Source organism: Trypanosoma grayi (genome assembly GCF_000691245.1).
Source record: "Trypanosoma grayi strain ANR4 Tgr_110_V1, whole genome shotgun sequence".
In the NCBI taxonomy this organism is placed as follows: Eukaryota; Euglenozoa; class Kinetoplastea; order Trypanosomatida; family Trypanosomatidae; genus Trypanosoma; species Trypanosoma grayi.
In genome coordinates this window covers 7542-31197 of record NW_008825729.1, presented here as the reverse complement: position 1 = coordinate 31197, position 23656 = coordinate 7542, and the positions used below count along the sequence as shown (strand labels likewise).

General features: G+C 55.2%; 11 protein-coding genes across 11 annotated transcripts; all 11 read left to right on the top strand.

Annotated features, from left to right (window-relative positions):
* Positions 1 to 114: 114 nt before the first annotated feature.
* DQ04_01101130 (hypothetical protein) lies at positions 115 to 2304 on the top strand (the record flags this gene model as incomplete). The annotated part of the gene is made up of 1 exon (XM_009310215.1): positions 115 to 2304. One exon carries the CDS (start codon positions 115 to 117, stop codon positions 2302 to 2304), a length of 2190 nt encoding a protein of 729 aa, XP_009308490.1.
* A 412-nt stretch (positions 2305 to 2716) lies between these two features.
* DQ04_01101120 (hypothetical protein) lies at positions 2717 to 4957 on the top strand (the record flags this gene model as incomplete). Its single annotated transcript, XM_009310214.1, has 1 exon — positions 2717 to 4957. The coding sequence occupies one exon, from the start codon at positions 2717 to 2719 to the stop codon at positions 4955 to 4957; it is 2241 nt and encodes a 746-aa protein (XP_009308489.1).
* A 545-nt stretch (positions 4958 to 5502) lies between these two features.
* DQ04_01101110 (hypothetical protein) lies at positions 5503 to 7140 on the top strand (the record flags this gene model as incomplete). The annotated part of the gene is made up of 1 exon (XM_009310213.1): positions 5503 to 7140. One exon carries the CDS (start codon positions 5503 to 5505, stop codon positions 7138 to 7140), a length of 1638 nt encoding a protein of 545 aa, XP_009308488.1.
* A 403-nt stretch (positions 7141 to 7543) lies between these two features.
* On the top strand, positions 7544 to 8902 carry DQ04_01101100 (metacaspase 5; the record flags this gene model as incomplete). The annotated part of the gene is made up of 1 exon (XM_009310212.1): positions 7544 to 8902. One exon carries the CDS (start codon positions 7544 to 7546, stop codon positions 8900 to 8902), a length of 1359 nt encoding a protein of 452 aa, XP_009308487.1.
* Positions 8903 to 9477: 575 nt separating this feature from the next.
* On the top strand, positions 9478 to 10626 carry DQ04_01101090 (hypothetical protein; the record flags this gene model as incomplete). Its single annotated transcript, XM_009310211.1, has 1 exon — positions 9478 to 10626. The coding sequence occupies one exon, from the start codon at positions 9478 to 9480 to the stop codon at positions 10624 to 10626; it is 1149 nt and encodes a 382-aa protein (XP_009308486.1).
* A 490-nt stretch (positions 10627 to 11116) lies between these two features.
* Positions 11117 to 15055, top strand: DQ04_01101080 (hypothetical protein; the record flags this gene model as incomplete). The annotated part of the gene is made up of 1 exon (XM_009310210.1): positions 11117 to 15055. One exon carries the CDS (start codon positions 11117 to 11119, stop codon positions 15053 to 15055), a length of 3939 nt encoding a protein of 1312 aa, XP_009308485.1.
* A 500-nt stretch (positions 15056 to 15555) lies between these two features.
* Positions 15556 to 16521, top strand: DQ04_01101070 (putative chaperone DNAJ protein; the record flags this gene model as incomplete). The annotated part of the gene is made up of 1 exon (XM_009310209.1): positions 15556 to 16521. The coding sequence occupies one exon, from the start codon at positions 15556 to 15558 to the stop codon at positions 16519 to 16521; it is 966 nt and encodes a 321-aa protein (XP_009308484.1).
* A 198-nt stretch (positions 16522 to 16719) lies between these two features.
* On the top strand, positions 16720 to 18621 carry DQ04_01101060 (hypothetical protein; the record flags this gene model as incomplete). Its single annotated transcript, XM_009310208.1, has 1 exon — positions 16720 to 18621. One exon carries the CDS (start codon positions 16720 to 16722, stop codon positions 18619 to 18621), a length of 1902 nt encoding a protein of 633 aa, XP_009308483.1.
* A 331-nt stretch (positions 18622 to 18952) lies between these two features.
* Positions 18953 to 19846, top strand: DQ04_01101050 (reiske iron-sulfur protein precursor; the record flags this gene model as incomplete). The annotated part of the gene is made up of 1 exon (XM_009310207.1): positions 18953 to 19846. One exon carries the CDS (start codon positions 18953 to 18955, stop codon positions 19844 to 19846), a length of 894 nt encoding a protein of 297 aa, XP_009308482.1.
* A 677-nt stretch (positions 19847 to 20523) lies between these two features.
* Positions 20524 to 21219, top strand: DQ04_01101040 (hypothetical protein; the record flags this gene model as incomplete). Its single annotated transcript, XM_009310206.1, has 1 exon — positions 20524 to 21219. The coding sequence occupies one exon, from the start codon at positions 20524 to 20526 to the stop codon at positions 21217 to 21219; it is 696 nt and encodes a 231-aa protein (XP_009308481.1).
* A 332-nt stretch (positions 21220 to 21551) lies between these two features.
* Positions 21552 to 23156, top strand: DQ04_01101030 (hypothetical protein; the record flags this gene model as incomplete). The annotated part of the gene is made up of 1 exon (XM_009310205.1): positions 21552 to 23156. The coding sequence occupies one exon, from the start codon at positions 21552 to 21554 to the stop codon at positions 23154 to 23156; it is 1605 nt and encodes a 534-aa protein (XP_009308480.1).
* Positions 23157 to 23656: the final 500 nt, after the last annotated feature.

The window sequence follows — 23656 nt, the reverse complement described above, 5'->3', positions numbered from 1 at the left end:
TCCCGGCTCTGTGCAAGGTTCAGCTGTGTTCGATGGCATTACATCAGCTGTCTATGTGTTCCTGTGTTCCTGATAGCCTCCCTCCGTACAGGACTCACGCCGCACCTTACCGTCATGGCGGCGGGATTTGGTGCCATCCCTGGGGCTTATTCCTGGAAGAGAGGTGTTGCGACATTCCTCTTGTGCTTCGCCATCATTGGCCTTTCTGTGCCACAGTTGGGCCGAACAGTGCATGTGTTGATTGAATCAGAAGAAGCGACATGGGTTTCGCGCTATTATGGACAGGTGGCTCTATGGCCAACCGGCGCAATCACTAAGCCGCAGCATCTCCTTATCGTGTACGATGGCGTGTCAGTGATGCGATTACCGTGCAAGGATCATCCCACTAGTGCCCCCGTGCCTGGCACGGGTAGTGCATCGTCAGTTGTGAGAAATACTATAGTTTCTTTTGGGGAAAGCACTCATATTTATGCACTGGAAAGCTGCAGTGACGCTTCCTTAGGCGGAAGGCGAGTGATGCACCAAATCACTATGCTGGGGGCGAACAGCCGGTTGCAAAACGTTACGGTACGCTGCGGGCCGCTTGCAGCTGGCCAAAACGATACTGATAATTCTGTCACTACTTGCATGAACTTGGCTTTTGATACGGTTTTGGTGAATGTGAACTTGGAACTGTACAACAACAGTGGCCACCCTATTTCTAGACAGAGCATCCATCGTGCAGACAGCTGCTCTGATGTTGGGAAACAATTACATTCCCTCACTCAGCTACATCTTGGAACGAAAGAGCCGCTACTGACCTGTTTTCCCCGGGTAGGCAGCCACGAAATGTTGCAGCTGCTGGAGGACTCTCGAGTTATCCCTATCATTCTTAAGAAAAAGGTACCATGTTCTCTTCGATGGCTCTGGTACATGCCAGGGATATTGCGGAGCATACACTCACGGCTGGCTTACATTGCCGAGTATATTGTGACCCCCTACACTGGCGTGGCCGTGGCTTGGCTCTCTGACTTATCTGTCACCACCACATCGTACGCAATACGAAAGATCGGGCCGTACGCCATGCATAGGGCGGAAGACGCGAGGATGGTGATGACAGGCGTTTACTGTGCTGCGGCGAGGGCTGTGAATATGACCTTCTGCAGCACTGCCAACAAGAAGTACACCAGTGATCGGCGATACCTGCTGGGTGTTCAGATCGTCAACACTACGAACGATGCCGTGCGCTTCGCGCTGGACGCGGTAGATATTGTGCCAGGTCTTTGGACCGCATTTGTCTTCGCGTGGCGTTTGGAGTGGGCACTCACTATGTACTGCCTGCGGGCGATGAAGCTAGTCGCTGTAGCTGTGTTAGTGAAAATTCTGCTGCCTTTTGTACAGGTGGTAGACTTCACGGTGCGTTTCCTCGTCGCCACGGCCGTCAACATCGGGCCGTTGCTCTCCGAGGTGGTTGGTCTGTCGAGGCTCAGCAGGGCCCTCGGCAATGCCGCTATTTACTTGTGGCATTTAGAGGTGCAGTGGATCATCGTGGAATCAAGGATGCTGTGGGAGCAACTTTGTAATCTGCGCACGTGGGCTGTCACAGTGTTGGTACTCGGCTTTAGAGGTGTAGGCGCGATCTATGGGTGGATATCGCTCGGTTTGGGGATTTACACCACTACGACGCTTTCCGCACATGTCTTTGTGACATTAATTCAGACAGTGCTCATATTGGTTGCCATGCGCAATGAGCTGCTTGACATCGCCACACGTGAGCGTGAGAGGTACCCTGCCTTCATAAAACAGTATGCAGGCGGGGCGTACGTCATCATGCTAATGACTTTTGCAAAGGTGCACTCTGTAGCCACGTTTCGCTACGCTGGGGCACATTGTACGGTGCTATTTATGTTGATTGGGCTCTCGGTGCTTCCTCTTTTGTCAAAGATATACAGAATAACCCTGTACGCGGGTTATCCGTGCATATCGTCGTACGTGTGTCTCGAGTTTTTTACTAAGACTCCAAGGCGGGTTGACGTTATCTGGCTGTCGCTAGCCAAGGGTGTGTTAATCGTCCTCATTGATTGCACCATTGGCAACTTTGTGAGGCACCTTCTGCGAGAAGTGGCTCTCTTCTTCACGGGTGTGCTTCTCTTGCTTGGCGCGCTGTGGGTGCGGCAACGAGGACTGCACTTTCGATTCCTCAACGCGCAACAGCCCATGTTGCTTCAAAACACCAGCAGTGGAGGTAACAACATCGGCGCCGTCGCTGGCGAGCAGGTGGCTTTGTCAGAGAGGGAGGAGGTTCCACCAGTTGTTGGTGGGTGATGGCAGCGGCTTCACAGGATGAGAAATGGGACAATAAGAATCGTGGAATAAGGTCTGCGTATTTAGAAACGCATAGAGGTGAAGTCACTTTTCGTCAGATTTTTCTCCTTCATTCGGATTTCCGTTGTTGTCCTTCTTTTGATTATTGTGTTGCGTTTGCTTCTCTGATGTGCCTGATCTTGCGGTGTTTTCAGACTGACAACAAAACTTCTTGTATAGCGCCTCGTCCCTCTCTCTCTTTGTGTGGGTATTTTGTTCGTTTCGTTCTATCTGTTTCAATTTCTTGTTGGCCTCTTTTGGCATAGATTCCTGTCCTTCCTTTGTGGTTGGCGGAGGTGACACTATCGTCACGGCATTTCCCCCTGTGCGAGGGCAGAGACAGCTGAGCGGAGAAGATTAAAAAAAAGGGACAATGAAGTGGGCAGGGACGGATTTGCCACCTGCTCTCATCACCGCCGTGCGATCGGGGTTCGATGTGTTTGTTCAGCTGCAGCGGGTGCGGTTTAGCAAATACATTGGTGGTGAGGCCTTCCATCCTTCCGCGGAAGGGACGGAGTCTCGTGGGGCTGTTGGTGCTGCCAAGGCCGCCGCCGTCTCCTCCTCCTACCCGGAGACCGTGTGCAAGTGGTCGGAGCTCTTCCTTTCGCGCCTAAAGGCGATCGGCGAGGAAGGGGTGGTGGACCCGACGGCGCAGGTGGTGTGGGAGCTCGTCTCCGTGGTGATCGCCATCCTTGAGGAAGGCGGTGGGGACGACGGCGTCAACGCAAGCGCGCCTTACTTGGAGTGGTACCGCGCCCGCTTCGTCGACGTGGGAGCGCTCTACCGGGTGCGGGACACACTCGACGCGGTGCGGCCGCGGGCCCCCCTCCCCCCTGCGGAGGAGGCTGACCTCTTCGACGCGCTCATGGGGCCGTACATGGTGTCCATCCAGCGTGCCTTCCTCGCCGGTCTCTTCCCTGTCGCGGCGGACCTCATCAATTCACTCGTGGACTACCTGCGGTCGTGCGCAACGGACCCATTTGACGCGGAGGAGGAGAGCGTCTTGACGGATGTGATCCGACTCCTGCTGGAGCCACCGGAGAACAGCATTGAGCACAGAGAGTGGATGAACACCGCAAACGGCCTCATCATGGACTCTAAGCGTATCTTGACGGCATCACACGACGAGTCCGGCATGGCTGTACAGGCAGCGCAACAGCTGAGGTCGTTGTGCCTGGATCTCCTCTTGATGGCGAGTGGCGACGCGGCGTTGATTCTGCAGAGCTGCCACCTTCTGGAGCTAGATGTCATAGACTATGTTGCCGCTGTGTGTGCGGTGTGCGAGCCGTACATGACGCTTCGTCAGGTGCACCACGTTTATCAAAACGTGATGGAGTCGTGGGAGGGCCCTGTGAAGGGGCCATGGTATGTCGGCGTCATCGAGGGGGTGCTTGGCAGCCACTGTATCGCCGATCTCGTTGGCGCGATGCGACTCGTGGGGGAGGCCGTTCGCCGCGACCAGTGCTTACCTATGCGTCCTGGCGACGACAGTAACATCGTCTCCTCCCCATCGTACAGCGGCGACGATGCGGACACCGATGACGCTGATATCAACGAAGAACTTGACACAAATGAATCAAGACGCAAGCAGAGGTCACACAGTGACTCTCTTTTGTTTCGGCGCTTCGCACTGTTGTTCATGGCGGCGCATGTCGCAGACATATGTGCGCCACCGCTAGGCGCCGCGGTGAATCAGATCGATGTCACGTTTACCCGAAATGAGCTTGTTGAGGACTTTGTCTCCATTTTTCGTCACCACCCGCTTCTCTGGCGAGTGGCGGCGACGTATGTGGTGTACTCGCCCTTCATGAACCCCGCCGTGCTATACCGCATCGTGACGGAGCGGGCACCGTGCGCGGTGAGCGATCGCTACACCTTTCTGGCTCTTCACACCTTTATTCACTCGTCGTGGGAAGAGAACAGCGCCTTCCAGGTGGCGCTGCGACGGCTGCTGCACGACAAGTACCCGTCAAGCGAGACTCTAAACAAGTGGATTGCCTCTCTCGACTATTACCGGCGCAAGGCGGTCGAGGTGCTGCATGACAGAATCATTAGAGAGCGGCTTGCATGCGGTGACACAGCGCCTGCCGTCTGGCTGGCGGTGGAGTGCCAGCAGTCCAAGTCGCTGCAGGTGCGCCTGGAGCAAATCTTACGCTCCCCAGAGGCCCTCCAGAACGAGGAGGTGTACCGTGTGGGGGAGGCTGTGAACAACTCCTTCATTTCGGTCGACACAAGCGCGAGCCTGCGCATGCTTCAAGTGCTTCGCGTCTGCGCCGCGCTATCGGAGTACTGTAGGGCGCGTGCTAGCCTGCAGGACTACAACACGCAGGCCGGCGCTGCGCCAGATGAAGACGCCATGCACTGGTTCCTGCGAGCCGCAGACAAGGCGCTGCGCTGCGCAGTGTCGTTCCGCATGCACCCCGTTACGGTCCTTGACTTGGCGGAGCAGACGGCAGACGTCGCTCTACGACTCCCAATGAGACAGCGTCCTCACACGCTCATTGCGCTCTTGAGCCATGCACTGGAGTTGGCACTGACTTGCTATCCGACGACCCAGCCAAAGCACGCGGGGCAGGCGGCGGTGGTCCGTGAAAAGATGATGAAGTTGCTGTAGAGGTACCGTACTGCTCACAAGAAAAAAAGAAAGAAAGGATGATGAAATGGAGCGATTGGGCCTGTGCGTGGATGTGGTTGCGGCTTCGCCTCGAAGCTATTGTTCCCGAATAGGGTTCTTGTGGAACGCTTGTGGTGTCACGATCTGCGGAGTTGGAGAGGAGGCGAGAGAGAGAGAGAGAGAGTGGGGAATGAGGAGGAGGAGGAGGAGGAGGCGCAGCTTAATAATGGGACCGAAAGGACAGATAGGAGAAATAAAATGACTCGAGGAGGCACGAAGGAGAGAGAACGAGAGAGAGTGTGTGTGAGAGTGAGAGAGAGAGAGAGAGGAAAAAAGGAGCAAAAAAGGGGGAGGATGAGGGTCCCTGAAATGCTCCTTTTTTAAACCTCTTGTTGCTGTTGCTGCTCTTGAATAAAAACGCCTTGTTTGTTTCCTTATTTTCTCCTCTCTGAGTAGCATAGGAAGCCGATACGGTGCAAGTGTCAATAGGTAGTTTTAGTTTCCCAACTTGGCAACGCCGTTTTATTATTTTCCTTTGGCCAAGAATGAAGGAGCATCGTAGTGAACTGCGACTCCACCCCGTCCTGCTGGCGACGCTGGTAACCACGGTTATTGTTTGCTTTGCACTTGGTTACCGCCACGGTTCGAATGCGTGGGAGCAGCAGTTTATGGCCACATACAGTGAGCACCAGGGGCGTGAACGGCACGTTGTCGCGATGCTGGAAAACTGTGACAATGAGCTTACCATGCTGAAAGGTAACGTGTCCTCGAAGAACGAGACTATCAATTCGATTATTTCCGAGAATATGGAAATGGAGAATAAAATATTGAAGTTGACACGCGAGTATGATCGAGTAAATGATGCGGACGAAAAGTGCCGCACCGAGCTCACCGTTCTTGAACAAGAATACGGCAAAGGGGGCGATATGCCTTCTGCGGCGGTGAAGGGGGCGGAGACTGACCTGCAGACGCTGCGCAACACACTGAACAAGCTGACGGGAGGCGAGGGTATGCACGGTGTCTTCCTGCACGAGTCACTGAAGAATATTCGCCAGACGCACCGACGGCTGTGCGCCTTCCGTCCGGGCTGCACACTTCTCTCCGACGATTCGCTTCTGGAGAAATGGAAGGAGGTCATTTCCGGCGCACCAGTACTGCGGCAGCAAAGGGAGGCAAACACCACACAACGGATGCTCTGGCGCTACAACGAGGGGGCCCCGCAGGATAAGGCGGCTATATTCCTCCCAGATAAAGAGGAGGCGAAAGTCCCCACATATTTCAACCGCTCTGGTGACTCACCAGTATTGGTCGGGCAGGAGACAGATTCTCGCGAGGTTGTGGCAACCGCAGTGGAGCGCATACAGACCGTCTACGACGTCGCCCTCTGCGCGTACCACCGCAACGACCCTAACGCCAGTGTCTTCTCCACCTTCCGTTGGAACGAGGATACAGAAAGGAACGCTGCCGCCCTGCAGGACTTGGTGCAAACGCCACTGGTTACCTTCTGCATGGACTGCGCCCCCTCAGAAAGCAGCGGCGAGTTCTGGCGGACATGTCAGGGCGCCGCCGGAGATGACGACTTCTACGGCAAGCGAAACTTCTGGGTGACACGTTCTATGGTGCGGCCGTGCCCCGACGTGGTGCGTGACGCCAAGAACTACTACACAGGGAACACACTGACTGGTCGCAAGGTTCTGGCCGTTGTGGCGCGCAACTCAGTGAAAGATTGCTTCACGCACCGTGATGAACCCCGTGGGAATCACTTCCTGTATCTGTTGGCCAACTTTCAGGAGGAGAAGCAGCACCTCGAGAGTCACGTAAGTAACGACACCTTCTTCCAGTGTTCCCCCTCGGTAGCACAGCTCGTGCAACGCATCACTGAGGTTCTTGAGGAGGAAACGCAGAACGTCATGGGTAAGGCCTTTGACGCGGTTTACATCAGTCTGCCGGCTAAGACATTGCAGGAGCTGAAGGTGCTTGACAGCAAGCCCGCATGGTGGAGCATTGCGCACTTCCGCTCAGGGGAGGTTGACAGTGCCCACGATGAGCTCGTCGACTTGACCATTGCGAGCCAGGCATACGGTCTGTTGGTGAGTCCATTTCTCGCCCCCAGCCAATATGTGGTGGAGCGTTTCCTCCTTCTACACAAGCTGCAGCCGATGAACCGCATATGGTTTTTTTAAAGAAAAAGCTCCCTCGGGTCGGTGGGCACATCTGTGCTTATGCAGAAACACGCATGGCAACCACATGCGTTGTTTCGAAGCGCTGAAGGAGAAGCATGGGTACGGGTCCAAAATTCCATTTTTTTTTTTTCATGTGTGTGTGTGTGTTTGTGTTCTTTCTTCTTCTTTTCGCTTAAAGGCTTGGCACTTCCCCGCCCCATACCATTAGAAGCAAAACTCCCACCAACAAGGCAGAGTTAGAAAAAAGAAAACAGTAACAAAGACCAGAAAGAAAAAAAAAAAAGACAAATCAATACATACAGGCAAGCATACATACATATCTGTACGCAAGTGCAAAGAAAGGCAAAAAAGAAAAAAAAAAAACAAATACAAGTTGATCAGAGTTTTGAGGACACGGGAAGAGATGGATCTGCTCCTAGGCATGCTAGCGGGCAACCTAGTGGCCAATGCCCTTCCGTATATGGTTTCTTCCATCGGCAACGTGAAGAGACCAAAACGTGTCGATATTCAAGCGGCGTTTCGGGAGGCGCGCAACTGCCGTCCTGTCATTCCATACCGGGCGCCGACACCTTATAGGGGAGGACGTGTGAAAGCCCTTTTCATTGGCATCAACTACACAGGGACGCAGAGCCAACTCAGCGGGTGTGTCAACGATGTAAGGCAAATGCTTGGTACTCTCCAACGCATCCAGTTTCCCATATCGGAGTGCTGTATTTTGGTGGACGATCCAAAGTTTCCCAACTACACGGCCATGCCGACCCGTGAAAATATTATCAGGCACATGGCGTGGTTGGTGCACGATGTGCGCCCAGGGGACGTGCTGTTCTTCCACTACTCCGGGCACGGGACGCAAACGCGGGCGGAACACGATGCAGAGGAGGAGTACGACCAGTGTCTTGTGCCATTGGACTATGAATCACGTGGTGCCATCCTTGACGACGATTTGTTTGCATTGCTGGTGCGGCCCCTCCCTGCTGGGGTACGCATGACGGCCGTCTTTGACTGTTGCCATTCCGCTTCATTGCTGGACCTGCCATTCGCCTTTGTGGGCGGCAACAATATGCTTTCTGGCGCGCGACATGAGATGCGGATGGTTCGTCGCAATAATTTCTCCCAGGGTGATGTGGTCATGTTCAGCGGCTGCTCAGACTCTGGAACAAGTGCAGACGTGGCGAATACGGCGTCGTTTGGAGCGGGTTCTGTGGCTGCTGGTGGGGCCGCTACGCAGGCACTGACCTGGGCGTTGACAAATACCTCAGGGCTCAGTTATGCGGATATTTTCGTTAAAACACGCGAAATGCTTCGGAATAAAAAGTACAGGCAGGTGCCTCAGTTGTCAAGCTCCAAACCAGTTGACTTGTACAAACCATTCTCTCTGTTCGGCGCAATTACAGTGAACCAGAACCTCATGCACTACATGCCGCAACAATATCAGCAGCCGTATTATCCTCCTCCGCAACTATATCAGCAGCCATATTATCCTCCTCCTCAGCAGCAGCAGCAGCAGCAGCAGCCGTATTATGCTCCTCCTCGGCAGCAGCAGCAGCAGCCGTATTATCCTCCTCCTCCTCAGCAGCAGCAGCAGCCATATTATCCCCAAGCGGCGCAGGGAATTCCTATCATGCCTGCGTCAAGTGGAGCTCCACCAGGACAGTACCCACAAGCTCTCCCTGGCCTACAACACTCCAGTCCATCCTCACAGTATCCCCCTGTGCAGTATTCGTCAGCACATTACACAGGGACTGGGGGGAAGCCCCTTTGAGGTTTTCGTCTTTCCGGGGACTTTGTGTTGCCGATTCAATGTAGCTGCATGGGGTGAATGAGAAAGAGGAAAGACTTACTGGTGTGCTGTTCACACTGGTGCTATATAGGAGTGCTTCTTGAGATTGCGTGGTGACTCTATGTTTGGCTCGCCTCTCCTTTTTGCTATTTTCCAGCCTTGCTTTTTTGTGTGTGTGCTGAACGAAGTAGTCGCGCTAGCTTCGCATCTCTGCGTCAATCCTAAAGTCTTTTGTTCTTGCTCTGACGTGGATGAAGCCCACAGGTGCTGGCAGGAAGTCTGCCTGTCACTCAGTTGCGGGGTGGTTCCTCATACGAATAAAGAGCGCGGTCATTTCGTTTGCTTTTGTTTCATTCAATCATCTCCTCCACCTCCCCTGGTGGAAGACCACGCCTATCGAATGGCCTCCTTTTTTTTTTTGCTGTGCTGCATGTCCTCCTCTTCCTCCTAATCATCATCGCCATCTTTCTTTCGTGCGTTGCGGTGCAACAAGAGAGTTTTAGATAGGGAGAGAGAGAGAGAGAGAGGCAGTGTAGTGGAGGCGTCTGAATCATCCAATGATGCTGCGCCGTCTGCCCCCCGCCCGGCCGGTGTCCGCGCTGTCTGTCACGATCCTCGCGCGGTGGTGCAGCACGCAGTCGGGCAAGACGCCGACGGAGAACGAAAGGGTCGCAAACGGCGACAAGACAGTGGAGAACCACACCGGTGGGGATTCCCTCACGAATATGGACACGAGTATTGAGAAGAGGGGCGGGTTTCTGAAGCCATCCGATGATGTAGTGCTGGAGTACGCCAGACACGCGCTAGAGCGGGAAGGGCGTGACAAACAGCCGGAAGCAATTGTGTGGCAGTGGGAAACGACGCACCCACCTATCTTAGCGAAGGGAAAACAAAATTTTTACGACTACACTGACGACATTCCAAAACACGTGAAGCCGTTTTGGCATCATGAGTACTACCAGCAACGGGAGTACTTCCGCCTGCAGCGTGAGAAACGCCCATTAGAGGAGCGGCTGAAGATTTGGGGTGTCGTGATAACTTGCATCACAGTGGCTGGTGGCATTCTTACGCTTTTCCGCGTCTGGGTGGGACAGCCTAAGGAGATTCGCGAGCTGCGTGAGGAGTTGCTGCAGCAAACGTACGGTAAAGTGCTGGAGCTCTCTGCCGGTCACGGCCAAAACATCGGGGCATACCCCTACCCTGTGCATGAGATTGTGATGTGCGACTCCAACGCGCAGCAACTTCAGGCGCTGCGGTACCGCCTGCCGCATACGTCCTATCCCAAGTACGACGTGCGTCGTGTGCGGTCGGAGAACCTGGAGGTATTTGCCGATGGCGAGTTCGACTGCGTGGTGGATATGTTCGGTCTTTGCCACCTGCACGACCCCGTCATGGCGCTGCGCCAAATGCAGCGGGTGGTGAAGCCGAGCGGTCTCATTCTGCTGCTCGAACACGGAAGCAGCCCCTACCCACCCGTCAACTGGTTCCTNGATTACTTTGAGAACCGCCATAAGGTGAACACCCACGGCTGCAAGTGGAACACGCCGATCCGGGACTACCTAAAGGAGTCACGCCTGGAGATCAAGGAGCTGCGAAACATGCACTATGGAACAACGTACTACGTGGTGGCGTACCCGGAAGCGCTGGAGGCTTTCAAGGATCGCGATGGATCTGCGGCAGCTGCAGCCGCAGTGCATGTCGCATAAAACATTTAAACTATTTCTCCGGTGTTGTGGCAGGATCGCCGTGGGGGCAGAAGGATGCGAATTGTGACTTTGTCCGTTGTGCCCTATCCGCATCTTCACGTCTGTGTTACGAAGAGAGAAAAAGAAAAGAAGGATCAGGACGAAAAAGTGAAGCACATTGCTTGGCGTCATCGCCAATGGTATCTGGGGCGCCCCACATGTTTCATTCTATCGCAAAACGAGAAGAAGATTATCTTGGGCCCATAGCGAGTGAAGTGCTGAATCTATCTATCTATCTATATATATATATATATATATATATATGTATAGGGAGAGAGAGAGAGGGAGAAAGAGAGAGTAAACAACCGCTACAAAAAAAGAAATGCAAAAAAAGCCCCTTCTCTCGTATTCATCTTCCTTCATCTCTCCTTCCTCTCTCCCCTTATTTCTCTGCTAGTTGGCTTGTTTACTACCGGTCAGAGGTGATCGGGTGGGGCGGGGAAGGGGATCCATGTACGAATGTCACAGCCTTCATCACTGTATCCTCCCGGTGAACGGTGCGGGACCCGCAGGAGTGCTCGCCCCCCGCCGGACGTTGTGCATCACGTGCCTTGTCGCTCAGTTCGACAAACTCTCAGCAGCTTCAGCTGCTCGGGCTCTGCAGGACGCATCGCTCCTTCTGCAGCAGAGTTTTTGCCCGAAGGTCGGCAAGTATTCGGTGGGAGTACCAGTTGACTGCTCAACAGACAGTTCTGCGATATTGCATGATGTACCCGTATCGCTGTGGCGCTCCCTCCTTTCGTTTCACGACGTGCTCGCGCAGTTGGCAGGGAAGTTGTGCTCGACTGCTACGTTGCGTCGTCACGTGCCGCTCTACAAGGCGGCTCTTGCGCTGCTCAGTCTCATCTTCACGCTGCTGAGGGATGCGGTGACCGTTGCCCCCTCGCCTAGTGCTGGGGCGCCGCCAGCCAAGTGCGACTGCCTCGGCGTGGAGGAAAGGGAAATCGCTGCAAACTCTCTGCGGACGGTGCTCGCTGGGCTAGCACGCTGCGTCTGCGATGCGGTGTGTGTGGGGCTGGTGCAGGAAGGCGATACCTCCGCCTGCCTCCTCCTCCTTACGGACCTGGCTGACACGAGCCCCACATTTCTGCGCGCAGTTGCAGAAAGCTGCGTGCCGTCGGTCTGTGCGATGATGGAGCCGTTGTGCGACGCCTACAGAGTGGAGCTGGTGCTGTACTTGCTGCATCAAGTCTTTGAGACGTGCGCGGGGCAGCCGGCGTGGCTGGAGAACTTGGCCGTGGTGCTGTCCCGCACCACCTGCAACCCCCACTGCAATTCCTTTCTGGACTACTTGGCGTGGGCGTTGGAAACATTCCGCGACGATGAACCTGTGGTTGTTAATGCAATTTGTCTCGCGCGATTCGTTCTGGCTTACGAAACTACAAAACGAGAAATGTTGTTTGTCGCAAGGGGCGGTGGAGGTGCTGATGGCAATAGTAGAAGCAGCAACAGAGGCGACACATCTCTAGGCGCGCCAGTGAGGCTTATTCGCAACCTGATCTTGCTGTTGCTGTATCCCAATGCTGACGTTGTTGTGGCTGCGGCTGAAACGCTGCGGGAATTCCTCATCGCGACGCGGTTGTTTGGCGAGTGCTCTGATGCGTCAGATTACGTGATCGAGTCTCTTCGAACAGCTTCGTCAGATTCCGCTACCGCCCTGGTGCAGCTGCTGAACAGTCTCCCACTCGAGATGATCCCTCCGGGCCCCACTCTCCGTGTTGTTTTCGAGCTTGCGAGCAACAATGGAAAGGCGTTCGAAGAGGCAGTCAAGGGACCGCACTTTATGGCTTTAGTCACAGACCGCTTCACTAACGTCAATGATGTGGCGCAGCGGGTTGTGCAGAGTGTGCAGAACGGAAACTCCATTTCGCTTCAATGTTTCTTGGTACAGGTTCTCTGCCTCAAGGCCGCGTGTGGCGGGGAAAGGATTGAGGCATGCGCGCTACTTCCTGTGAATGTCTCGATGATTGCAAACACGCTGCTTCATCTACTGCAGGAGTCATGCGGTGCGGCGTTCACAGAGGATGAGGCATGCGACAGCCAGTGGCCCTTCGGCAACCGCCTTATGTCTCTCCGTAGCGAGACGCTTTGCAGCCTCATTTCTGTCGTGGCGTTTTTACTTCCCTTCTGTCAGGTAGCATTGCTTCGCGTTGCTGCTGAGCTTCTGGGAGAGGCTCTGCGAAAGTTTCTAGAGTGGAGTTCTGTTTGTGTGGATAGTCGGATTACAGTTGACAACAACAGTGACAGCATAGGCGGTGATGCACTGTTGGCACTTAGCGCGACTGTGCTGGAGCATGTTGTCGGTGGCGCGAACGAGGTGAGGATGATGGACAGACTTCTTGAGCAACAGGTGCGCTATCTACTTCAAAACGGTCTTCTTACCCTCTTACTTCGTATCCCAGGCAGTTCGCCCGATCTTCGGGCACGCGTTGTGGGCCACTTTATGTGTGTTGCGGAGGCAAACCGCAAGGGTACGTGTGTGGGCATGCCGGACCCTCTCGTAATGGATGACTCGACCTCGCTCCAGGTGCTTCTGGATAGGACCTTTTGCTGCCACCCGCACTGGGCAGCATCACTTTTGTTGGCGCTGGCAACCGCCGGTTGTCCTCAGCCAGTGGACATNGAGACGTTGGATGATTTTTTTTTTCTGCAACTTTCCCTGCTTCCTTGTTTTTCCGATGAGGCGAGGCGGCTACTGGCACCGGGTGTTGTCGGGGACAACTACAAGAGGAGCATGGATGATGAAGGTTGTGCCATTGCTGTTCTCACCGCACTGAAGACATGCGCAGCCTACTACAGATGGATGGGTGATCTCCCCCGCAGAGACATTGCACACCTTGATTCTTGCTACGTGACGAGTGGGGTTTCTGCTGTCCCGCAGGAACTCAGACACCTCTTCTTTCTTCTTTTTCGTTCCGCGGAGCCGTCATGGCTGGATGCGTTGGGCTCTCGCGGCTGGGGTACGGCGCTGCTGGCCATCCTGGTCTCTGCGGCTGCCGTAGACGTTGAGGGCGACGCCTCTACCGGGAACGTTGAAGAGGCGCACGATCACCTCTTCTCGGGTGCACATCCACCAGAGGATAGCGATCGGACTGCACTTTGCCGTCTTGTTGTGAGGCATGCTAAAAGCTGTGGGTTCGTGTTTTCACAATTGTTTGGTGTGGCGCGGAGGTTGGATGCCGCTATCCATTCCCTCAATCGCTGTGTCATACGCTTCTTGTGCCGGTGCGTCTCGTTGGCGGCGGGCGAAGGCACCTTTGCATCGACGGCATTCATCCGCCCGCTGCTCGAGCAGCACGTGACGCCCTTCTTGCTTTACAGAGAGACACCCGACCTGGTAGGAGATGTGGCGCGTCTTGTCGTGCTGACGCTCGCCCGACTTCCAATGTGTGCGGCGAGTTGCTGCGACCACACAGTGTTCAAGTGGGCTATGCAGCATGTTGAGATCCAGGGCGCGCAAGTGTATGTGTGGCAAATCTTATTCCTTCTGCTGGAGCGCACGCACGGCAGCGAATTCGCCCTGCGGCACGAGGTTGAGCTTGAGGCAAAGCTTCGACTTGCGGGAGCGGGGAAACTCCCTCCTGGTCTATCGGCAACACTTGCAACGGTGAGGTGGATGGTGGAGACGGCAATGCGGCGACGCGGAGTGCAGCGCTCTTGTCCCATCGTGCCTGTCCCGTTGCATGACTGGGCGCAGAGCCCACCACAAAATGCCCTGCTACGCGCATACATCATATCGGCCGCTGAGCGTCGTACGAGGGACGTACCGCCGGATGCAGGTCTGCTGGAGGCGGCGCCACTGCTACTTGCGTGGTCAAACGACATGTTCGCTCGGCGGTGCGCCACCGTTGCGACGGCACGTTTGGTTTACGCGCTGCTGAGAGCCTGCCCGAAGTTATCAGCCTCGTTGGAGGCGCTTGGGTTGCTACTACTGCTGATGCAGGTGACGGACACTGGCAGCCGGGACAGCACGCACGCAAGCGTTGGAGTGGAGGAGCGTGCGTGGGTGTGCGCGGCCCTGCTGTCTGCCTGGCCGCCGTGGGGAGTGGCGTGTGGGCTCAAGGCGGTCACCGATGACTTTCTCACTACATTGGAGGCACCGCAGCGAAATGCCCATGGAGTAAAGCGACCACGCGAGGATACCGGGGACGCTGCTGCTGTTGTTGTGGATTTTGCTGCTGTATCAGCTGAAGAGCCAGGCGTGCGTCATGCCATGCAGGCACTGGTGGCGGCGTGTGAGCGCCAGACTGAGCGCTGCGGGGCATTTCCGCTGAGTCGCGTCAACGACTTCTTCCTGCACGGGGAGTGTGCCGTCGCTGACGCCGATGCCACGTGCGAGGTTACATTTACGGCTGCCCACGAGGGCTGTGAGTTGTTTCTCCAGCGCTAGCATCTCCCTCACACCCTTTTTTACTTGCAGTATGATTAGGGGAGGGAAACAGAGAGAGAGAGAAGTCGGGGTGGGGGATAATACTGACAACAGATGTGTTTCGTTTTTTTTTTTGAAGTTTATTTGATCTCGCTTCACGTGGGATTTTCCCCTTCTTTGGATTTGATGGCTTCCAAGCGGGGGTGGGTGTTGTTGCTGCAGCGAAGCGACATGCGCGGACCCACGGTTGTTTGCACGCAGCTATCTTGCTTTGTACCGTTTAGTCCTCCATGCATGCACCGGAGTGCGGCGAGGAATGCATGGGCTCCACTCGTTAGTCTGGTTTTTTTTTTTGTTCTTCTCTTTGAGTTTGCGTGTCAGTTGGTTTGAGTAGCGACTCTGAGCGTGATCTGCCCCAGCCCCGGTACACGGAGGGTCCTCGCGTGAGGGCGTAAAACGGGGCGAACGCACGCACACAGAAGCAAACAAATATACAGAAGCAAATAACTACACACTCCATAATGGAGAACCACCACATCGACAGGATCCTCAATAATCGCACGGACTATTACGTGGTGCTCGGCATACCGAAGACCGCCGATGCAGCGAGTATACGCCGCAGCTACTACCGGCTGGCCCAGCAGCTCCACCCGGACAAGAATCCAGACAAGAAGGCGGGGGAGGCGTGTCGTGTGGTAATTGAAGCTTATGAGGTACTAAAGGATGACATCCGGCGGGCCGTCTACGATCGACACGGCGTGGAAGGAGCGAAGAAGGTTGAGGACCTGAGGTCTCTGTCGTTTACTGAATTCCTCAATGCCTTGTCGGTGTTCGCTGCAACGAAAGTAATTTATGCTGCGGCGCGCTGCGGGCAGACTGTGGAAACGGTGGAAACGAAATTCCCCTGGACGGAGAGGTTCGCCTCAAGGAACGCGGGAGATGAATTTGCGCGTTGCCTAGAGCAGTACCGTGAGGAGTGCAGACGGTCTGTGCAGAAGAAATATGGTCTGGTGCTGCTGATTATGCTGAGCATCACTGTAGTAGTATTCGTTCACCATGGCGTTGTTGGGACGGGAAAAGAAGAAAGGGGGCGCGATGCTTACTGGAATTTCATCCAGAGCAGCAGAAGCAAAAGCGATACGGGCGCCACATTCGTCTTCCATCCGGAAGGTTCCGAGAACGCAACAGGCGTTCTCGTTTGGCGTCCAAGTAGCGCTAACGAAGAGGACGCCCGAGCGTTTGTGCAGCGGTGGTGCCGCGAGGTGTGCCCAACGGAGCAGCTCCTTTCATGGGCGTCACGTGAGCGCTACGAGCCGACCGCCATTCTTCGTGTTGGGTCGCGGCTCAAGGCAGCGCCAAGCCCAAACCGTGCAGCGAAGCGTAAGTGGCCTCCTAAGCGGTGGCGACCGAAATTTGTGGAGACCTTCTCCGTGGAGTCTAATGATGATCTGTATGTGGCCTCACCGCTTTGTGAGCGATTGGGCTGAAGGATCCTAACCGGACTTGTTGCTAGTGTTGTTCTTTTTTGGTTGGTTCCTCGCAGAGTTTTACGATAAATATATATATATATGTGTGTGTGTGTGTGTCTGCTTCTGGGCTACCCCTGCCTTGTGCATGTTACATTCGCCCCTTCTCCCCGTCCTTCCTCTGCACTCTGCTGTTGTAGCGGAAGAAGTCGTGTAGGGATGGACGGCAGGGTCAAGCAGCTCCTGCAGGCCGCCTACGCTGCAGCGGTGCCGTGGGAGGCCGCTATGCACGTCGCCTTGTCGCTCCTCGAGCCCAACGCGGGCGCCCAGGACGTGTCGCTCATCCAGGCAGCAGTGGGGGAATGCATGCGGCTCTGTATCTTGCACCACAAGGCGGCGGATGCGTTGCGGATTCACGAACTGCTCAACCGCTCGGGCCACGTCGTCGTCCCACGGCGTCACCGTCGCGTGCCGGCGCGTCCAACACAATTAAACTGGAGAACACTGCAAGGCCTTGGTGTGGATGAACTGGCACTAGTGGCGCTACAGCAACAGCCATACCGTGCCCACCAGAGCATGGTCGTGGCTCAGATGATAGCGGCAGAAGAAGAGGATTGCGATCATATGTGGGACGTGCAAGTGGAGAGAGGGCGGGGTGCTGTGTTGTCGGCATCGCCAACTCACAGCGCGGTGTCAAGCTCGCTCCACATAACACGGGCCAATACGGAGGTTCCGTACATCTCAAATGAGGCACCAACGGAGATGACAGAAGCTGAACACTTTCGCATTCTTCTTCAACAGAACATACAGCTGCTCCGCGCGACGCAGAATTTAGAGAAAAGGTTGGGGCTTAATTACCTTCTCTCGCAGATGCGCAATGTCGTGGATGACAAGCGTTTGTCGGCGCAGATTGAGGTGGCGCCGATCGTGCGCATTGGTCGTGCAGTGCTGGATCACCCCTTTGTTTTTACAACACCGTCTACAGAGACGGCACGTCAGAAGATTCTATTTGAAGTTTTCGGTAGCCTTGCGGTTACCAAAGGCTTGAGCGAGGTGCAACAGGCGAGGTTGGCCGCACTTGAGGCCATTGTGGACCCCGTGAGGCCGCTGTGCGAAGAGCCATTGAAGTTCATCCAATCCTTGGCCGCGTCGTGGGACATGCTCTTTGTGCAACGTGCTGCATTTACACTCGTCTTGCCGGAAGAAGCCCACGATGTTCTCCCCTGCAAAAATAGCAATATCAGCAGCAGAAGCAGTAGTAGTGGTGGCGGCAGTAGGAGTCGTCTGAGGGGAGGGTGGCCTGGGGAAGGCGGCCCTGCCGTCTCGGCGTGGACAGACACAGCAGGTGAGCTCTTTGGCGGTGCCGATATCCACGACGCGGCGGGGCGTCTAGAGTTATTAATCAGCCGTCGACTTCACCACAACATTGTCGTCCCTGACACCCCGTTCCTCCTCAAGAATTTCAATCAGCTGTTGCAATTGGCGAAGCACCGTGAGGTGGTGATTCCGCATTCTGTATTTCTTGACGTGGTGCACTCGGCATTGGATGATCAAGGACCACGTCGTTTTCACTCACGTCGAGTCTTGTTGTCCTTGATGCATGCAACTACAACCAAAAACACGAAACGGGAGTGGAACAGCTCATCAAGCCCATACTCTATCCCAGTGAAGAGGAGTCAGGGCGGTGTGACACTTCTGGGGCTGCAAGACGAAGTGGCCCTCCTCGAGGACAGCCAAGAGCGTTTCTTTATAGCTGATATGCTGGCTCGCCAGGAGTTGGGTGCAATCTCTGCCAGTTGCCCTGGTGTCGCGAGTGTGCTGGTGGCAAAGCAGCTAGAGCGGTTCGTTTCACCGTCGCACGGCCATGTGACAGACCCAACTGCTGCAGAACGGACCAGCGAGATGGACTACCTTGTCGCAGGCGTCATCGCCTCAAGGCAGAACGACAAGGACAGGGGTGATTCAAAGACTAGATGTGGAAAGCCGACGCCTTTGTTCAGGTCTAGGTCACGTGCCTATTGGGCCCGCACGCCTGTGGTGCTGGCGACGACGAGCGAAAAAACGCGGAGAATCGCCTTTATGGTCGGGCTCTCAATGTTTCCTCCTGTGAGCGCCGAGTAGCAGCACCGAGATGAGGGCGGGAAGTGGGCGTTGGAGTATAGTGAGTTATTGAAGTTTCTTTTCTCTCTCTCTCTCAAACTCTGTTTTGCCTTTGAGTTTTCTCCAGCATTCTGCTTTTTGTTTTCTCTGCCTTGTGCGAGAGTTGTGTGTGGCTCCTGTGGTGCCGCATCAGCTACAGAATTTCCGTCTTTACTTTTCCCCTCTTCTCCACTCCCATCTTGTTTTTCTTTTGTTTGTTTTTGTTTTCATGTGACCCGTCTGGAGGAGCATCGTTTCTTGGCACCACGTGAGAAACACACTCTCAGACACATACGTACCAGCGCTTGCACGCATGTTCCGTCGTTCGTGCATCTCCGCCATCCAGAGGACGCGCCTCAGTCGCGTTTCGCTGGTCTTCAAGCAGCTGGAGGGTTCTAACCCTCTGACTGTGAAGGACAAACCAGTGAACTCGTGGTCGGATGAGTTTATGAAACCGCCTGTGTCAAAGGATATGACAGATAAGTACGGCCAGTACGCAAAGTATTCTGATCCCGCTCTCTGTAAAGTGGACACCTCCTCGGAGGTGGTGCTCAACACGTATCCCGATGGAGCTCCACAGGGCCGCATCGAGGCTACTGCGGGGGTTGCCCTCAAGGATTACGATGCCTCTATGTGGGACGAGGACTTCTTTCGCAAGTACATTTTGAAGCCAAAGCTGTCGGAAGAGCTGGAGGATCGCGCGCGTGTGACGGACTACGCACTGAACTCTGCCCTCTTGGGTTTTGTGATTCTTATGGTTCGCTACACCGTGCTGCCACTATGGTACGTCGGCCAGCCGGCCTTGTCGATGGTGGGCCAAATGAACATTGAGGCGGAGGTAGGCGAACTAGAGGAACGTGAGTGCAAGACTGTTGTGTGGCGTGGCAAGCCAATCTTCGTGTACCGGCGCAGTGAGCGTCAGATGAAGGATTTACAGGAGACACCGCTGAGCGCGCTTAAACACCCAGAGACAGATGAGGCCCGATTCCCCGAAGAACGCGAGAAGGCCGTTGTTATTGCTATCTGCACACACCTTGGCTGCATCCCTCTTCCGAACGAAGGACTCTTCAACGGCTTCTTCTGTCCATGCCACGGCAGCCACTATGATGCCTCAGGCCGCATCCGTCAGGGTCCAGCGCCGCTCAATTTGGAAATACCGCCGTACAAGTGGATTGACGCCAACACAATATATCTTGGAAAACTGTAGTATGCGTGTAGGGCAAATGAGAGTTTTAGGAGGCGCTTCGCGCTGTCTCGTTTGGTGGTGTTAGGTGGATCCAAAAAGAGTGCGTTGAGCGCATTTTTCTTTTTGCAGTGAGATGGCCATGTTGTGATAGTTAGTGAAGTAATCCTTAGGGTGGTTAGGATTTACGTGGTGACGCCATGTTGAGAATGGGAGTGGGAGGATGAGAACGGAGGCAGCGCGCGATGGAAGACCGACCTGGAAATAGACAGACACAAGGGGAAAAGTTAGCAAATGCCTGTGGAAGAGGGTACACACGCACATACACAAAATGGCGTACAGGTGTGGTATTGCCTCTGCGGGCAGTTGATGTATTTTCCCCTTTGTGTTACTTCCTTCAACGCTGCTGTTAGCAACCAAAAAAAAATTTTTAGTAATATGCAGAATATCACTTGGTCTCGTGGAGGGTGTAGGAGTTGGTCCAGGTATATGTGAATGTGTGCTTTCCTCATTCGGTTTTGACGGTGCCTCTATACCAATATGATGTTTCCTCTTCTTTTACCTTTCTTCTTCATCTGTGTGTAATAGAAGTGGTAGAGGCCTCTGATCCAGAGGATCGATGCATTTGTCACAGTGTGGAATTGACATTGCGTGAGCATTTTTGTTTTTTGTTTCGTTTGTTTTGGGATTGTCTGTTCAGAATGGCGGAGATCCCCACTTCTGCTGGTGTGAAGCGCTGTCGTGAGGAGCCATGCGTGTGCGACCGAGCCGTGACGTGTCGCACCGTTGTGCCACGTCGCTGCACAGTGGCAGACGCAGTGGAGAAACGGGCGTTGGAAAGGGTCCCTCCGGTGTCGTCTACCGGGTTCATCTACTGCTGTGGTAGAGGGGGGCACAGCAGCAGCATCAACAACAAGCAACGAACTCCTTACACCGCCCCATTGTGGTCGAGTCGATCGTGCAGCTGCATGCACGTACCGCTGGGTGTGTGCCTCACCGTCCCGCAGCGGAGTGGTGGGCGGCACCGCACGTCATTCGCATGCGTGGCCACAGTGAGGGCGCCGTCTATGTCGTCTCGTCGTGTTGAGGTGGACGTTGTTCGCGGTGACACAGGCAGACGTCATCGTTTCAACTTCGGGGTGCCGTTCCCAACACAGCCTTGTGACATCGAAAAAAGTGGCGCGGCAAGTGCGGCATACCGTGACACCATTGTACATGAGCTGCTGGGCCAACTCTGCGTGGAGGCGGCTCTGTCCACTGAGCATACGTGGGTTGTTATTTGCCACGGGAAGAACATCCAATCCGAAGCGGGGGCGGGGGCCCTCGTGTCGTCGCTGCTATCAGAGTCCTGCCAGCGCATTCCCCTTGCCGTGTTTCACGGTTTGGGGGTGGAATAAGCGCTTGATTCCTTTGTGTCTGTTTAATACCTCTGTGTGTGTTTCGTGTTTCCGTTTCGAAGACGCACACTGAGGGGGGAGTCTCATTGTCTTCGCACCCCACATGATCTGCTTCCTTATGGTCAGGTGCCCTGTGAGACAGAGTGTACACCAAGCCGGACATGGGAGAATTCCCGCTGGGAGGCAGCAGCAGCAGCTGTTTCTCCCATGAGGAAACTCCATAACTACTAGAGACATGCAAACCTAGAGCCATTTGTTCTTTCCCAAACTCCTCCCTCCCTCCCTCCCTTGCCCTCTTTTTCCCCTCCTATTTCTGCGCGGAGTAGAAAAGGATGAAAAATGGCTGCGTCAATGGCATCAGTCTACTGGTGGCCTTCCTGATGACAGCACACCTAGCCGCGGCGCCGGCTGAGTGTGCCGATGCTCGGTGCCGCGCCTTCACATTGACAGACCACCTCGCCGCGCAGCTTGGCAGCGACAGTGCGGCGGCGGCGTGGCACTGCAGTGCCTCACGCCACACGCTGATGAGCGCACGCGAAGAGCTCTCGTTGCGCGCTGAGATGGAGCGTTGGGTGCGTGCGAACCGTACCGTGGGGATGTTCCCAGAGGCGTACCAATTTGTGCGGGACGAGATGATGCGGCTCACGAACAACATGCAGGGCGACACGCAGCACGTACAACCAGAGATGGACGCTTATGCCAAACACGTTAACGCAACGCTACGAGACCTGCCATGGCTGCTCGTCTCTAACCATACACTGCAAGAGGCGCACCGCTACTACGACCAGTACGTGCGGCGGCGGCACATTGTGCGCGTGCTGCACGTCACGCAGGCGAAATCTGAGTTGAGCGAAGTTGTCGCGTATCTGCGCCACGTTGCGCGGTGGTGGGCGGAGGCAGAGGCACGCGTTGCGGGCGATGCGCGTGTCGCCGTGCCGTTTCTCCCGTGGATCGGTTTGCGGCAGCTCATTGGTCCGCCGCCCACTATCGCATCTAATACTACTACTACTACTACTACTACTACTACTACTACTGCTCCTGCTTCTGCTTCTGCTTCTGCTTCTGCTTATGAGGGAGACAGGGAGCCCACTGCAGCAGGAGGCGACACGCAACCGGCGGCATGGCTCCAGCGTCGCGCATTCCGTTTTTCCCCCCCGCGCCGTCCAGTGCCAACGGCGCTGGTGTACCATTACACGCACGACTGCCCCGCCTGTGACGCGTTTGGGGCAGCGTTTGATCTGCTGCCGCTCGTGTACCGCCGTCTTTGCGAATCGGGGCAGAACTCTATCGTGAGCTGCAGCCCGTTGGTGCTCTTCATTAGGGCTGTCGCGGGGCCGTCACAGTTGATGGTGCCGACGCTTACGCTCTACGGTGCGCAGCGGCATCCGGTGCCCCCCGTGTCGTTGCTCGTCTCGTTCCTCGTTGACGTAGATGAGCTCTTCAACCCAAAGGACCCCTTTGATGGCGTTGAGATGGCGCTCGGTGCTGACACCCGCGTAGTGGAAGTGCTGGTGGCGGTGTTGCGGCGGTTGGTGGTGTGGGGCATTGTGCAGCCGCGTTTTCTCTCGTCGGTGGAGATTGCGGAGTTGGACCGAATCGAGCACGAATATATGGAAGAGAGAAAGCGGCAACGCCAGTCGCTGATGAATACATCCAACACAACACTATCACAAGAGCAGCAGAAACAGGAGCGGCTGAAAAAGGCTGAAGGATTGGCACGGCGGCGTGGACGTGTTATGACTGTAGATGAGCACCTGCACGCTGTTGTGACGTTCCATTTGCGTGAGATGTGGGGAAACGGCACCATGGCGGCGGAGCGCAGCGGCAAATTGTCTTGGTCTGAAGTGGAACCGCTCTGGTTTCGGGTGCTCGCTGTTGTGCTTTTCGCCGTGTGGCTGGCGCTCTTGAGATGGATGCCGAGAGAGATCATCTTCTGAGGGGCCAGTAGGGTGGGGTGGGAGGAGAGAAGTGCGCTGTGCCGTCTGTTCGGTTTTGTGTGCGGGCGGGCAGGCGGGCGGGCGAGGGTGGTTTCGCGCCATATTCCTCCATTCCCCCATCTGTGCTGTCTGCAGCAGTCACCACGTTGCTGTTGNGGCGAGGGTGGTTTCGCGCCATATTCCTCCATTCCCCCATCTGTGCTGTCTGCAGCAGTCACCACGTTGCTGTTGTTGTTGTTGTTGTTGTTGTTGAATGTCGTTTTTGTTTTTGGTCTATTCGCTGTTTCATTTATTCTTGTTTTCCTTCTTTTCCCCCCACCCTTTTGCTCTGCCGCTGCCTGGGAGAGGCGCAGAGTCGGCAAACAGTTCCCAACCCCGCGAATAGAACCCCTCGTGCCGCGACGGAAGCCACCGCCACGACAAGCATAACGGACAAAGGGAAGCGACAGCAACACGCGCGAACAGAACCAGAAAGGGTCTTGCAGGGGGCACCACCACCA